Raw genomic sequence first — 16,481 nt, forward strand, 5'->3', positions numbered from 1 at the left:
GTTCCAAAGAGGATGGATCTAGACTGTTCTCAGTGGTAGCAGATGATAGAACAAGGAGTAATGGTCTCAAGTTGCAGTGGGGGAGGTTTAGGTTGGATATTAGGAAAAAACTTCTTCACTAGGAAGGTGGTGAAGCACTGGAATGGGTTACCTAGGGAGGTGGTGGAATCTCCATCCTGAAAGGTTTTTAAGGCCCAGCATGACAAAGCCATGGCAGGGATGATTTAGTTGGTGTTCGTCCTGCTCTGAGCAGGGGATTGGACTAGATGACCTCCTGAGGTTCCTTCTAACCCTGATATTCTATGATTCTAAGGTTGCTCCAAAGACTAATTATCTCACTTAAAAAGTTGCATCTTGTTTCCAGTTTGAATTTTTTGAGCTTCAGCTTCCAGGCATTGGATCATGTTATGCCTTTTTGTCTATTAGATCAATAAAGATGTTGAACAAAACCGGCCCCAGGACCGACCCCTGGGACACTCCGCTTGATACCGGCTGCCAACTAGACATGGAGCCGTTGATCACTACCTGTTGAATCTGAAAATCTATCCAGCTTTCTATCCACCTCATAGTCCATTCATTCAATCCATACTACTTTAACTTGCTCGCAAGAATACTGTGGGACACCGTATCAAAAGCTTTGCTAAAGTCAAGATACATCACGTCCACTGCTTTCCCCATATCCACAGAGACAATTATCTCATCATAGAAGGCCATCAGGTTGGTCAGTCATGACTTGCCCTTGGTGAATCCATGTTGACTGTTCCTGATCACCTTCCTCTCCTCCAGGTGCTTCAAAATGGATTCCTTGAGGACCTGCTCCATGATTTTGCCGGGGACTGAAGTGAGGCTGATCGGTCTGTAGTTTCCCAGTGTACCGAAGCGACGACTCACCAGCGCAGCACCTCCCACTGTTTGTCTGGGAATTAGCTCTTTTCCAGCGTTCGGAGTGCCCTCTGCAGGCCAGTGTCTCACCTGCCGCTCACCTTGTGTCCCTCCCGGACCCCTTTACCTCAGAGTTCTGTCCCTGCAGTCACCCCTTACTCTGGGTTTCCCCTCCCAGGGGAACCCCCAACCCTCTACACCCACCTTGCCTCAGTGGCTACTGCCAGTCGTCGTCTAGCCCCAGCTCACTGGGGCAGACGCAGTCTGTAAAGGCCACTCATCACTGGCAAGAGAATCAGACCAGCTGCCTCTGCCTAAGCCCGGGCTGCACCTCTGCAACCCCAGTATCTGCTTTGGCCTTTAGCAAGGCCTCAGCCTGGGGATTTCCCAGGCAGGGGCTCCCCAGCTCCTCTTGGCTTTCCCCAGCCCTCCTCTACTTGCCATACCCTAAGCTCCCAGGCAGCCAGGTCCTTTCCTCTCCAGAGCAAGAGAGAGACTGACTCTGCTCCTGGCTCACAGCCCTTTTATGGGGCCAGCTGTGGCTGCTTCCTCAATTAACCTAGCTCGGTTGCTTTTAACACCTGTTCTCCAGGAGTGGGGCAGTTCTCTTTCTTCCCTTTTTTAAATATGGGCACTATATTTGCCTTTTTCCAATCGTCCGGGACTTCCCCCGATCCCCACGAATTTTCAAAGATAATGGCCAATGGCTCTGCAATCATATCAGCCAACGCCTTCAGCACCCTTGGATGCATTAGATCTGGACCCATGGACTTGTGCATATCCAGCTTTTCTAAATAGTCCTTAACCTGTTCTTTCACCACAGAGGGCTGCTCACCTCCTCCCCATAACGTGTTGCCCAGTGCAGCAGTGTGGGAGCTGACTTTGTCTGTGAAGACCGAGGCAAAAAAAGCATTGAGTACATTAGCTTTTTCCACATTATCTGTCACTGTGTTGCCTCCCCCATTCAGTAAGGGTCCCACACTTTCCCTGACCTTCTTCTTGTTGCTAACATACCCGTAGAAACCCTTCTTGTTACCCTTCACATCCCTCGCTAGGGATGCCTTGGCCTTCCTGATTACACCCCTGCATGCTCTATCAATAATTTTATACTCCTCCCTAGTCATCTGTCCAAATTTCCACTTCTTGTAAGCTTCCTTTTTGAGTTTAAGCTCACCGAAGATTTCACTGTTAAGCCAAGCTGGTCGCCTGCCATATTAGCTATTCTTTCTGCACATTGGGATGGTTTGTTCCTGCGCTCTCAATGAGACTTCTTTAAAATACAGCCAGCTCTCCTGGACTCCTTTCCCCCTCATATTAGCCTCCCAGGGGATAATAAATAAAAATAATATAAAAATGATCCTGCCCACCAGTTCCCTGAGGGAGTCAAAGTCTGCTTTTCTGAAGTCCAGGGTCCATATTCTACTGCTCTCCTTTCTTCCTTTTGTCAGGACCCTGAACTTGACCATCTCATGGTCACTACTGCCCAGGTTGCCACCCACTTCTACTTTCCCTACCAATTATTCCCTGTTTGTGAGCAGCAGCAGATCAAGAGGAGCACGGTCCCTAGTTGGTTCCTCCAGCACTTGCATCAGGAAGTTGTCCCCAACACTCTCCAAAAACTTCCTGGATTGTCTGTGCATTGCTGCATTGCTCTCCCAGCAGATGTCAGGGTGATTGAAGCCCCCATGAGAATCAGGGCCTGTGATCTGGAAACTTCTGTTAGTTGTCCAAAGAAAGCCTCGTCTACCTCATCCTCCTGGTCTGGTGGTCTATAGCAGATGCCCACCACGACATCACCCTTGTTGCTCTCGCCTCTAAACTTAACCCAAAGACTCTCAACAGGCTGTTCTCCAGTTTCATACTGGAGCGCTCAGCAATCATACTGCTCCCTTACATACAATGCAACTCCTCCATCTTTCCTCCCATACCTGTCCTTCCTGAACAATTTATACCCATCCATGACAGTGCTCCAGTCATGTGAACTGCCCCGCCAAGTTTCTATTATTCCAATCACATCATAGTTCCTTGATTGTGCCAGGACTTCCAATTCTTCCTGCTTTTTCCCAGGCTTCTTGCGTTCGTGTACATGCACCTAAGATAACTAGCCAATTTCTCAGTATGAATCAGGAGGCTTCCCAACTTGTACCCTCCTCTTTGTGTTTCCTCCAGGTATCTCACTTCCCCACTTACCTCTGGGCTTAGGTCACCATCCCCAGCAAACCTAGTTTAAAGCCATCCTCACCAGGTTAGCAAGCCTGCCTGTGAAGATGCTCTTCCCTCTCATCCATTGCAGTCTAAATTAACTGACTTCTTCTGTAAGAAGCAAGCTCCCCTACTTACCACCAGGGGTTTGGCACACATCAGTTCTGATTCCCCTGCTACTTTAAAATCTGGGGGAAGAAAACCCCCTGGAAGTAGCTTTATCAACAAAAGGATCTTATAGATAAGGATCTTACAGACTTAGAATTAAAGAATAGCAAGAAAAGTATCTAAGAACCTGCATCATCAGACTTGGTGGATTACGACCCTCCTTTTAAAGATACTAAGTTTCCATTAGTTTTATCTTTGATGAACCTTCTTATGGAGGAGATAGCGAGCATTAAGAATTCTCTTTGAATTTAAAATCGTATTGAGTGGCTTATGGGAAGACTGGTCTAACTGGCAAGCTAGATGTCCCCCAACAGCTAAGTCTGGTCTGGAAATGGAAAAACCTAAAGTTGTAGATAATTCAATTCAGACTCAAGATAGGATTGTGCTAATTTTTATTAATGCTCCTAAGGCTAACTTAAGATAAACTAACTTCTTCTCTTCTTGGTTTACCATCTTCTGATTTAAATATTTCAAGGGATAATTCTCCCTTTCTTAGAAATCTTTCAAATATCTTAGGGTCTCAGAAAATGCTGAAAATTTGGCCCTCTGATATTTAACAGAAATGGACCACTGATTTTTTAGTTTTTCGAGTGGAGTATGTTCAGACAGTCCCTTGCAGCTATCCATTTAAATCAGTAATTGGCTGATAAGGTTTGTTTTTATTTACTTTCTAACTCTGTTGCACCTTTACTCTCACAATATGCATGAGAGGCGAGAGGTGGAATTTTTTTATTGCCAAATAGTTTCTAGAATTTCGAAGATGAGCAAACAACTAAGGTGCCAAAGTTGCTCATCTCTAGAGCAGATATATTATTTGGGAATATCCTATAGAGTAAGGATCTAAGGTATAATTATTTGTGTCTAAAAGAAGAGGCTGGTTCCTATCCTTTATCTTATGAGAATATATCTCAGGATTTTACATCATCTTTTCCTCAGGTACATTCTATAACTTTTTGTGCTACTAATTTAACGGGATCACCTAAATTTGAGCCTTCAGTCTCTTCTACTAGGGCCATTAGTTTTTACCATTCCCCTTCTCTGAAATGGTGCTATTTTTTATGGGAGTCCTGAGACAGAAGTCCAAGAGGATTCCCCTCCCTTATGTTTACTATCTTCCAAGCAGATTTCTCAACAGAATAATGTGATATTTGGAGATGAATCAAAATTCTTACAATTAGGCTGTTGGGCCAATTTCTCCTATTTGACTAGATTCTCCAATTTCTTTCCCTCCACCTAGGGAGAGCTTCTGCCAGAATAATTTACCTGGAATTTACCTGGGTATAAAAATAAGATGAATGACAGAGGGTTTTTTTAATTTTTAAAACCTTAAAAAGAAAAAACAAAACAAGAAACATGGTTAGCTGAGTCTGAAATCATAGTCTTTCCTGATTTTGAATCTTCTCTCCATGAAAGAAGCCATTTGTCTAAAAGGGGTCATATATCAGGAGGACTTGCCACCCTGGTTTCCTTCCACCTGAAAGCCCAGATTTTACTTTTGGAATCAAAGTGTCAGGGCATTCCGGCTGTATTAATTTTTTTTCTTGATCTCCAAATTTTACTATTAAATGTTATTTTTCCTCCATTGTGACTTGACCTCACACATACAGTGCATGTGATGTAACACTGTGCAGATGACACCACTTTAATCTTCAAAATGGCTTCCTCCATGCTATCTGGGGTCCTGGGAAAAAATAATTTATTAAAATGGGGACATGCCAGCAAAAAGTTTGGGAACCCTTTTTTAAACAAACCAATTTTGATTTTAGCTATTCTAAAAATGCTCTCAAAGATAAACACACTTGATTTGAGGCAGACTGTGTGAAGAAAAAGTCTGCTTTAGCACACATAACTAACAGGGTAAGATGCAATTCCTCTCCTAATTTACTTAAGAATTTTAGTAGCGGCCAGAAGAAGACATAAAGACTTATTATATACAAAAAATAAGAATATCTTCGATATCTGTGGAAGGATTTTGAAGCAGCAGCTAGAGCTAAAAATTATCCCATGTTTAATGAGATGGTAGCCTCAGGCACTGGTAGAGACACTTCAGTTGAGGAACCCTATATTAATAATGAAGCCTGGATAGTACATTTTAGCCAGGTCTTTAATGATTCCCCCCAAACCAGTTTTTTTAAATCTAATTTTACTATAGTTGATGCAATGAGGAATACTCTGTCTGATTTACCTCTCTGGTCTCCAGTAAAGAACAGTGAAGTATAGTCATTCATTTTAGTCCAATGACAGAAAAAACCTTCAGAGGAAGATTTTTCTCCCTGCTGAAATTTTTCAGGAGAATCTTAATTGGTGGTGTTGGCTAAATTATTTACTGTCGTTAATCATACTTGATTGATTACGTCTAACTGGAAGTCCAGTACTGTATTTCCTATTTTATTTTTAAAACAGGAATAGCAAGAATCCTGTTTCTTACAGACCTAGTAGTCTGATAGATGTGGCAGGGAAAATTTATTCCAGATTTTTATTGTCTAACCTTGAAATACGAGCTTTAGAGGCTAATTTATTACACAAAAAGCAGTCCTGCTTTAGGGCTGGTATAGCCACAACTAATAACAGTTTTATTTTATCTTGTATGATTTATAAATAATCCGTGGTTAAGGATACTCAATTGTATGCTGCTTTCATGGAGGATAGGTACATCAATGGCTATTACCCAGGATGGACAGGGATGGTGTCCCTAGCCTCTGTTTGCCAGAAGCTGGGAATGGGCGACAGGGAAGGTTCACTTGGTGTTTACATGTTCTGTTCTTTCCCTCTGGGGCACCTGGCATTGGCCACTGTTGGAAGACAGGATACTGGGCTAGATGGACTTTTGGTCTGACCCAGTATGGCCATTCTTATGGTCTTAAGACAGTAAGGTAATAATTAACAGTCAGCATGGATTTGTTAAGAACAAATCATGTCAAACCAACCTAATTGCTTTCTTTGACAGGGTAACAAGCTTTGTGGATGGGGGGAAGCAGTAGATGTGGTATATCTTGACTTTAGTAAGGCTTTTGATTCTGTCTCACATGACCGTCTCATAAACAAACTAGGCAAATATAAACTAGATGGAGCTACTATGAGATGGGTGCATAACCAGTCGGAAAACTGTTCCCAGAGAGTAGTTATCAGTGGTTCACAGTCAAGCTGGAAGGGCACATCGAGTGGGGTCCTGCAGGGATTAGTTCTGGGTCCGGTTCCATTCAATACCTTCATCAGTGATGTAGATAATGGCACAGAGAGTACACTAATAAAATTTGCGGATGACACCAAGCTGGGAGGGATTGCAAGTGCTTTGGAGGATAGGATTAAAATTCAAAATGATCTGGACAAACTGAAGAAATGGTCTGAAGTAAGTAGGAGAAATGCAAAGTACTCTACTTAGGAAGGAACAACCAGTTGCACACATACAAAATGGGAAATGACTGCCTAGGAAGGAGTACTGCAGAAAGGGATCTGGAGGTCACCGTGGATTACAAGCTAAATATGAGTCAACAGTGTAACACTGTTGCAAAAAAAGGGAACATCATTCTGAGATGCATTAGCAGGAGTGTTGTAAGCAAGACACAAGTCTGTCTACTCCACACTGATTAGGCCTCAACTGGAGTACTGTGTCCAGTTCTGGGTGCCACATTCAGGAAAGATGTGAACAAACTGGAGAAAGTCCAGAGAAGAACAAAAATGATAAAAGGTCTAGAAAACATGACCTATGAAGGAAGAGTAAAAAAAATTGGCTTTGTTTAGTCTGGAGAAGAGAAGACTGAGGGAGGACATGACAACAGTTTTCAGCACATAAAAGATTATTACAAAGTTGAAGGAAGAAAAATTGTTCTTGTTAACCTCTGAGGATAGGACAAGAAGCAATGGGCTTAAATTGCAGCATGGCAGTTTAGGTTGGACATTAGGCAAAACTTCCTAATGGTCAGAGTGGTTAAGCACTGGAATAAATTGCCTACTGAGGTGGTGGAAGCTCCATCATTGGAGATTTTTGGAGAGGGGTTGTATTTGCAAAAGACATGTAACATATGCTACTTGATAAAATTAAATGTTATTTTATTCAGTAATGGTCTCACCAATGTATTATACAAAAGAAATACCACCTCCCTACTCCTGCTCACCAATCCCCTGTACATATATGTCCAATATTCACGTTAGCCTTCCAAGGCAAGGCATTGCAGTTGATGCTCAAGTTCGGTTGGTTATCTACACTGATCCCCAAGTCCTTTTCAGAGTCACTGCTTTCCAGAATAGCTCTCCATCCTGTAAGCGTAACCTCCTTTCCCCCCAGTAGCATAATGGTGCATTTGGTTGTACCAACCAAGAGACCCAGCTTGTCCTGTATAGAATCATAGAACTGGAAGGGACCTTGAGAGGTCATCTAGTCCAGTCTCCTGCACTCAAGGCAGGGCTAAGTATTATCTAGACGATCCCAGACAGGTGTTTGTCCAACCTGATCTTAAAAATCCCGAACGATGGAGATCCCACAAAGAGCTATGCCTTCTCTGCTCCCTGCCCCCCTCATTGGCCCTCCTGCTGAAAGAATAAGCTTTCCGTGTTCATTCAAGCCATTCAGTCTTCAAACCCCACCCTCACAATGGGATTTGTCCTGCTCAGTCCCAGCTGTATTCAGCCCCCTGCTCTGTCACAGGTCTGGTTCCTAACAGGACCTGGCTAAAGGGATGCTGAGTCCCTCACTCACCTGCTCCAGCACCACTTGGCTGTCAACCACGCCCGGCTCCTTCTGGCTGTTCGGTTTGATGCAGCGCACAAAGTGTGGGTTAGCAGAGTACATTCGCTCCATCAGCACGGATAGGGAATGCTAGTAGGAGGCAGTGACACAGGTCAGGAGCTCAGTATGCCAAATTTCCTGATTTTTGGTTCATTTCAACAATCTGTAACCCATTCACCCTCCTTTGTCCTAGGACTACAGAGGTGTCAACTGGCCACTTCATTTTGAATGGCCTTTTCCCAACATGTTAATTCCTTAGCTGTTCCAACTTGTAGTTTGCTGTGACACTCTGAGTACATTGCCTCTGTGTCAGCTTGAAACTGAAAGCTTGCTTCTTTTGACAACAGATATTAATATCAATAACAGATATTACCTCATCCATGGGTGGCGGGTATCATAGGCATGGGAAGACTGTACCTTCACAAACAGCCTGACATGTCCCCCCCATGCTCCACCCCCAAGCCCCATCCTGCCTGCTGTAAGGCTGTTCCCTTTGTGGCATAGGCCGGGGCTGCCTGTCTGGGGCTGCTCCGGGCGCCCGCCCAGCGCTGGCAGCTCGGCTGGGGGGGCACCTTCAGGGGCGGAGAGGCCGGTCAACTGGTTGTCGGTCTGGTCGGCATGGCCCAGGGCAGCCGAGGCATGCTGGTCGGGGGTTGGGCCGGGTGGCACGGCCCAGGGAGGCTGGGGCTGCGCTGTCCAACTCTCTGGTGCTCTGGGGGGCGCTAGCCTGGACAGGGGCTAGCAACCACAGTGTGGGGGGGTGGGCTGGGGATGCTGGGCAGGGGCCAACAGCTATAGAGGGGGCTAGGCTCCGGTGAGCGTGGAAGGGACAGGGCAGGGCTGGGGGCCAGTCTCCCCAAGTCCAGGGTTCACCCACCAACCATGATCTCATCCATCTTTTCTTGCTAATATCCTGGGACCAACACAGCTACTATAACACTGCAAACAAAGAATAATCAGACCCTCCTGGATCCATGGTCCTGTTGGTGAAAACTCCATCAGCAGTGCCAGCCAGGGCTCTGGCAGTGGGAGCTCCCTCTCAGCAGTGCAAATCAAGCCTTTCCCCCCCACTACAGCGTGCATTTGTAGCTCAGAGAAGTCCTTTCTCCATGTGCCAGGAGCTCTATTGACTATGCTCAGGTACCTGGGGGTCATTTCGGCATTTCCTTGCATGTTACTAAATAAGCATAATAAAACAACAGTACTTTACCCGGAATTGAGCACCCACTGATTGCTTCCGTGTGTTGTTGAAGTTATTGTCTGTTCCTGGCAAGACCTGAAACCAGACCTAAACATGTATATCACATACTCCAACATCATTCCCCTGAGCTCCCAGCCCTGGAGCCCTGTCTCTATCTGAAGAACAAGCACACAGGGCAGCTGGGAAAAGGACAAGAGAATGGATTTCAAAGGAGGAAAAGGAGAGTATGCACATGCCAAGCAGACAAGAGGGAAAGCCCAATGCCATAAAAGGAGGAAGAGCTGTAGGAGCAGAGACAGATTCCAATGTGCAGGGCTGCCTGTCCCCATTCTCTCTTGCCTCCTTAATTGTAGACATCCCAGGTGGGAGAATCATGCCACCAGGACCCAGTTATTGGTTGTCCTGGGGACCCTGTGGTTCTTACCTTGGCTTTAATGTGAGGCATCAAAGTCCCTGTTCTGGAGACTGTGGCTGGATAAAGAAAAAGGTAACACTGAGTTCTGCAGCCCCATCCCTCAAACCAAGTGAAACCCTCAGCAGACCGGAAACCTCCCCACAAGTGCAGAAAGCTTGCCCTGGTGCTCCCTCTTCCCCAGATAAAAGTTTAAGTTTCACATGCTGAATACAAATGAACAAAACCCTGGAAAAACAATGAGCTTAAGAGCAGGAAAGGAACACTTGGAAAACGTACAGGTATCTAAAACAGACAACCCAGGAAGCAGCATCTGGGGCACTGAAGGAAATTGCTAATCAGTTTACTGAATAACTGGCCACGATCTTTGAAAGAGTCAGGGACAACTGGGGAGATGTGAGAAGAAAGGAGAAAAGCAGAAATAGTGCCAATCTGAAAAAAGTAAGATGATGGATCCTGACAATTACTACTCCCCTGTAACTTTTATCCCTAGCAAAATAATGGGAATAATTTTAACACTGTAAACAGAAAAAAAAAAAAAACAGAACCCACACAACACTGAATATCACGAAGACAACTGAACTATGAGCAACAATCAGCATGGAAGGCTTATAAAGAGTCATACCAGGTAAGTTATTTAAATAATTACAAGATGCGGTTAAAAAACAGATAAAATAGAATTGAATTTAGTGAAGGATGTGATACAGTCTCGCACAACCTGGATGCAACATTGTCACCTGAACTGAAGACTGGCTGAAAGACCACAAACACAGGACAAAGATAAACAGCAAAAAAATGAGCGGGGGGGGGGGGAGGGAGAAGGAAGAGGTTTGGTCTTATTTCATATTTTCATTAATAATCTGGAAGAGGTAAGCAAACAAGACATTAATGAAATCTGCCCATAGAACTACACTGGAAGGAGTTGGAAATCCCACCAAGGACAGAAAAATGCTTAGACCCAGGTTATTTATTTAATTTGCTAAATGCCAACAGGTAGCTGGAGCTGAACAAGACACAAAAGATTGTGTGTCCAGAATTTTAGAGTGTAAACATACCACACGAGGAAATTCTGAGGGAGACAAACACCTGAAGAGCTTTATTTTAGCTTTTAAAAACTATAAGAGCGCTTTTGGGGACTCTGAGGAAGTGGAGTGTTTGCAGGGAGCATATGAATCATTGGAGATTAGCATTTCGAATTCAGAGAACAGTATCAGGGGCAGAAAACATAATTTAGCCAAATGGAATCCAGGTTCCCACCCATTACCAGTCTGTTTATATTGTAAACTCTTAAGAGCTGTGACCTCATCTTTATTCTTTTCTGAATGTGACTTCAGGAAGATGCAGACACTCATTTATACCCAGATAAACAACTCCAAGGAAAAAATGTAAACCATACGGATATGGGAGTCATCTGAGAGAAACTCAATGGGAGGGTACCAAGAATGGCAGAGAGAGCACTATGTTAGCCAATACATATATGTTAGGTATAGCATAGACCACATTAATAGGTATTATGCGCATGGTATTAATATAATATTAGGGCTGTCAAGCGATTAAAAAGATTAATCATGCTGTTAAACAATAATAGAATACCATTTATTTAAATATTTTTGGATGTTTTCTACATTTTCAAATATATTGATTTCAATTACAGCACAGAATACAAAGTGTACAGTGCTCACTTTATTTTTAAATAATTGCACTATAAAAAACAAAATAAATAGTATTTTTCAATTCACCTAATACAAGTACTGTAGAGCAATCTCTATCATGAAATTTGAACTTACAAATATAGAATTATGTACAAAAAAAACCTGCATTCAAAAATAAAACAATGTAAAACTTTCGAGCATACATGTCCAATCAGTCTCACTTCTTGTTCAGCCAATCACTTAGACAAACATGTTTGTTTACATTTGAAGAAGATAATGCTGCCTGCTTCTTCTTTACAATGTCACCTGAAAGTGAGAACAGGGATTTACATGGCACTGTTGTAGCCGGTGTTGCAAGATATTTACATGCCGGATGCACTAAAGATTCATATGTCCCATTGATGTTTCAACCACCATTCCAGAGGACACGCGTCCATGTTGATGACAGGTTCTGCTTGATAACAATCCAGAGCAGTGCGGACCAATGCATGTTCATTTTCATCATCTGAGTCTGATGCCACCAGCAGAAGGTTGATTTTCGTTTTTGGTGGTTTGGGTTCTGTAGTTTCCACATCAGAGTGTTGCTCTTTTAAGACTTGTGAAAGCATGTTCCACACCTTGTCCCCCTCAGATTTTGGAAGGCACTTCAGATTCTTAAATCTTAGGTCGAGGGCTGTAGCTATCTTTAGAAATTTCACATTGGTATCTTCTTTGCATTTTGTCAAATTGCAGTGAAAGTGTTCTTAAAATGAACAACATATGCTGGGTCATCATCCGAGACTGCTATAACATGAAATATATGGCAGAATGTGGGTAAAATAGCAGTAGACATAAAATTCTCCCCCAATGAGTTCAGTCACAAATTTAATTAACGCATTATTTTTCTGACGAGCATCATCAGCATGGAAGCATGTCCTCTGAAATGATGGCCGAAGCATGAAGAGGCACATGAATCTTCAGCACACCTGGCACATAAATATCTTGCAACACCAGCTACTGTTATACCAATAGAATAAAACCCAGCAGGATTTAAGTGTGGGGGACAAATTATGGGGGGGGGGGCACTGTCACTTGGGGGAATCACTGTTAGTACCTTCTTTAATATCCCTACACTACAACAGTGCCATGTGAACACCTGTTCTCACTTTCAGGTGACACTGTAATTAAGAAGCAGGCAGCATTAGCTCCTGTAAATGTAAACAAACTTGTTTCTCTTCGCGATTGGCTGAACGAGAAGTAGGACTGAGTGGACTTGTAGGCTCTAACATTTTACATTGTTTTGTTTTTGAGTGCTATTATGTAACACTGGAATGTAAGCACTCGAATGGGTTACCTAGGGAGGTGGTGGAATCTCCTTCCTTAGAGGTTTTTAAGGTCATGCTTGACAAAGCCCTGGCTGGGATGATTTAGTTGGGGATTGGTCCTGCTTTGAGCAGGGGGTTCGACTAGATGACCTCCTGAGGTCCCTTCTAACCCTGATATTCTATGATTCTCTGAACAACAACAAAAATTCTACATTTGTAAGTTGAATTTTCACAATAAAGAGATTGTATTACAGTACTTGTATGAGATAAATTTCAAAAATACTATTTCTTTTGTTTATCATTTTTACAGTGCAAATATTTATAATAAAAATAATATAAAGTGAGCACTGTACACTTTGTATTCTGTGCTGTAATTGAAATCAACATATTTGAAAATGTAGAAAAACATCCAAAAATATTTAATAAATTTCAATTAGTATTCTATTGTTTAACAGTGCGATTAAAACAGCAATTAATCTATTTTTTAATCACAATTAATTTTTTTTGAGTTAATTGCGTGAGTTAACTGCGATTAATTGACAGCCCTAATGTTAATTAAAATTAGATACAGGCTGGAAATCAGGAAAAGCTCCCCTAGAGTGAGATGCAAAAGGGGATATGGCCTTCATGGAAGAAAGTCTCTCCAGGGAAATGGAAGCCCCATTGCTTCTCTTTTAAAATCAACACTGGTGGATGTACCATAGGGGACAATCCTGCACTGGCCCCTGGGACATAGGGTGAAGAAATGGCTGATTCTTGGAATTGATATAACTTGCCCAGCTTTCCAGTCATAATGAGAATGACAAAGCGGCCAAGGCTACATCTAATTTACAGACACCACACAGCCCTCGATACTGAAAAGATAAACATTCGCCTTAAACTGAAAGATGCTCATTAATCACGTGTTACCACTTGGAGAGAGGAGCATCTGACTACAAGCAGCTTTTACAAAGAACAGGTCATGCCAGGTCTTGGGGCTAAGGTAGGGTTACCATACGTCTGGATTTTCCCTGACATGTCCGGCTTTTTGGCTTCCAAATCCCCGTCCGGGGGGAAATCCCAAAAAGCCGGACATGTCCGGGAAAATCGGGACATGCGGGGCCAGCGGTGCGGGTGCTCGGGGGCAGGTCGGCGGTGCCGAGCCGGGGGTTCGGGGGCCGGGCCGGCGGTGCGGTGCGGTGCCGGGCCGGGGGCCGGGCCGGCGGTGCGGTGCCGGGGGCCGGGCCGGCGGTGCGGTGCCGGGTCGGGCCGAGGGCTCGGGGGCCGGGCCGGCGGAGCGGTGCCGGGGGCTCGGGGGACAGGCCGGCGGAGCGGTGCCGGGCCGGGGGCTCGGGGGACAGGCCGGTGGAGCGGTGCCGGGCCCGGCCAGGGGCTCTGGGGACAGGCCGGCGGTGCGGTGCCGGGCCGGGGGCTCGGGGGATGGGCCGGCGGTGCGGGGCCGGGCCAGGCCGGGGGCCGGGCCGGCGGTGCGGTGCCGGGCCGGGGGCTCGGGGGATGGGCCGGCGGTGCGGGGCCGGGCCAGACCGGGGGACGGGCCGGCGGTGCAGGGCCGAGCCGGCGATGCCGGGCCGGTGGTGCGGTGCCAGGGGCCGGGCCGGGGACCAGCATTGCTGGGCGGGCCGGGGGCCAGGCCTGGGGCCGGCACCCCAGGGCCCGAGCCGACCGAGGCTGGAGACGCCGGGGGGGCCAGACTGGGCCGCACCTCCTCCCCCCACACCCCCTTTACCTGCTTCAGGCTTCCCGCAAATCAAATGTTCGCGGGAAACAGGGGAGGGGGCGGAGACTTTGGGGAAGGGGCGGAGTTGGGGCGGGGGTGTGGGCGGGGCTGGGGCCGGGGCCCCGTGGAGTGTCCTCCTTTTGGAGGCACAAAATATGGTAACCCGAGCTAAGGGGGTCATAACCTGTGCAGGAGAAACATAAAGAAGGCAGTCTTTTCTTCAGACCTAAACAAGACCTCCAAGTAGCCAGACCCTGGTAGACACTTCCACCGTCTACGGGATGGCCTTTGAGGGATGCTTCCACTACCACGAGTATGTGTTACTCCTGGGAGAATTCTGCGCTATTGCATGCATGCATAATTAATGAGCCACACATTATTATTTTTTTGTGCAGAAAAAGGCTTCTGCCGAAATGTTGCTGCAGTTCTGCCTTTTGCCCATGACAGGACGCTGTGGCATAAGAACACAGCAGCAGCTCCCGGCCAGCGAGGAAAAAGAAAGCCTGCTTTCTTCACAGCGCCTGTCAGGCCAGGTCAGGAGAAAGGGCTATGGGGAGACAGACAGCGTGGGATGCTGTGGGGGGTCAGACAGGGGCTTATAAGGGCTAGTGGGGGAGGACAGACTGGGGCAGGGGCTGAATGGGAGTGGAGGCGCAGGGCCATAGGAGGGAGGGTGGTGCAGGGCCACATGGTGATGGGGGACAGGGTGCAGAGCTACAGAGGGTGGCTGAGTGGGTGTACAGAGACACATGGGGAGGGTGGACAGAGCCACATGGGGATAGGGGGCTGGCTGCCCAGACACACAGCTGGACAGGGGGAGGGAGTACAGGGACACATGGAGATGGGGGAGTGGGTGTCTGAGTGCGGGTGGTGGGACACATGTGGTGCAGGAACACATGAAGACAGGGGCAGATGTGCCTGACTGAATGGGAGAGGCTAGAGGTCAGCCAGGGTCTGCACGGGGGAAGCTCCCTAACAATCCCTCCCTGCCCCCCAAAAACACCTGTTCCATACTTTCCCCACCCATACCCAACAACCCTCCAAGTTCACACCCAGGCTCCTTCCCAGCGATTTACTTCCCTCTCCCTCAACTCCTCCGTTATCTCTGACTTCCCCCAAGTCTTTGCACTGCTTCTGAGGCGTGTGGGAAATACGGTTCTGTATTGTCATTTAAATGAATTATTACTCAGAGTTCTGTATTAATATGCCTAGTAAGGAATCTATTTGTCAAAAAACATTTCCTGAATCTTTGTTGTTGTCTGAATTGTTACAGACATACTTGCGGACAGGTATTTTGAAATAAATGACCAAAAATAATTGAAACTGGTGTGATTGTACTGTGCTATTTTGACAAATAAAATATACAGAATTTTGCAGCATTTTAAAATATTGTGCACAGAATTTTTAATTTTTTATTGCAGAAATTCCTCAGGAGAAATGTGTCAGGGGGTGGATTTGCTTTTATCCTCCCCCTCTAATAAACTGGGGCCTAACTGCTCAGCTGGCTCTATAGTTTGCTGACAGACTTAGTCATGGCTCCCAGACCATGAGAGGGAAGCCTGCTTCCCTAGGAGCACTGGAGCCTCCACAAAACCCTCCGGGAACTGTAGGCCCGGGCAGAGCAGGGGTGAGAGGGTGCACTAAGGGCAGCACAAGCTTGGCTGCTGCACTTATGTTTTTGCCATGGGGGGGCTGGGATAATACTTTGCATCTGGATAGCTGTGATCAGTGTGGTGCACAAACATTCAGTTACTCAGTCTAAGATAGACACGCTGAGCTGGAGGAACAGTGAAGGGGATGTCAGTGAAGGGGACGTAGTTCAATATTAAGCAGATGTCTGTGTCCCAGGCAGGGCCCCCCGGCCAGCGCACAGCTCTTACAGCAGTGTTTGATTCTCTCCCCTAAACACAGTCCATGAACTCAGGGATCATTGGTGACATTACTCACCAAGCACCCATGGCAACAGGGGACTGACCTGTAAACAGCACACTCAGTAATGGGGTGACACTGTTGATGAAGAGACCCCGGATATTTGCTGGCAAAGTGTCTCTATTCTTCTCTAGGAAGCCACTGGAGGCGTACTGAACCTGGGGAGAGAAGCAGAGTAAGGGAAGCAATTTGCCAACCCAACCCAAGCAGGGTGGAGCCCAAAATGTATGGCACCAAGAGCCACGCTGGCAGCACAGAAGAGTCTAGGATGGATAAAAATCAATGATT

At 45.9% G+C, this 16,481-nt stretch overlaps 1 protein-coding gene across 1 annotated transcript in view; it reads right to left on the reverse strand.

Moving 5' to 3' along the window:
* Window positions 1-16,481, reverse strand: part of LOC128839162 (myosin-IIIb-like) — a 127,541-nt gene that overhangs the window by 49,234 nt on the left and 61,826 nt on the right. Inside the window, exons 15-18 of the mRNA XM_054031895.1 lie at window positions 16,240-16,351; window positions 9,604-9,650; window positions 9,189-9,254; window positions 7,949-8,068 (exon numbers count right to left, since the gene is read on the reverse strand). Of these exons, the coding sequence (XP_053887870.1) occupies window positions 7,949-8,068; window positions 9,189-9,254; window positions 9,604-9,650; window positions 16,240-16,351 (345 nt within the window). The remainder of the gene's footprint in view (window positions 1-7,948; window positions 8,069-9,188; window positions 9,255-9,603; window positions 9,651-16,239; window positions 16,352-16,481) is intronic.

Source organism: Malaclemys terrapin, chromosome 6 (assembly GCF_027887155.1).
Source record: "Malaclemys terrapin pileata isolate rMalTer1 chromosome 6, rMalTer1.hap1, whole genome shotgun sequence".
NCBI lineage: Eukaryota > Metazoa > Chordata > Testudines > Emydidae > Malaclemys > Malaclemys terrapin.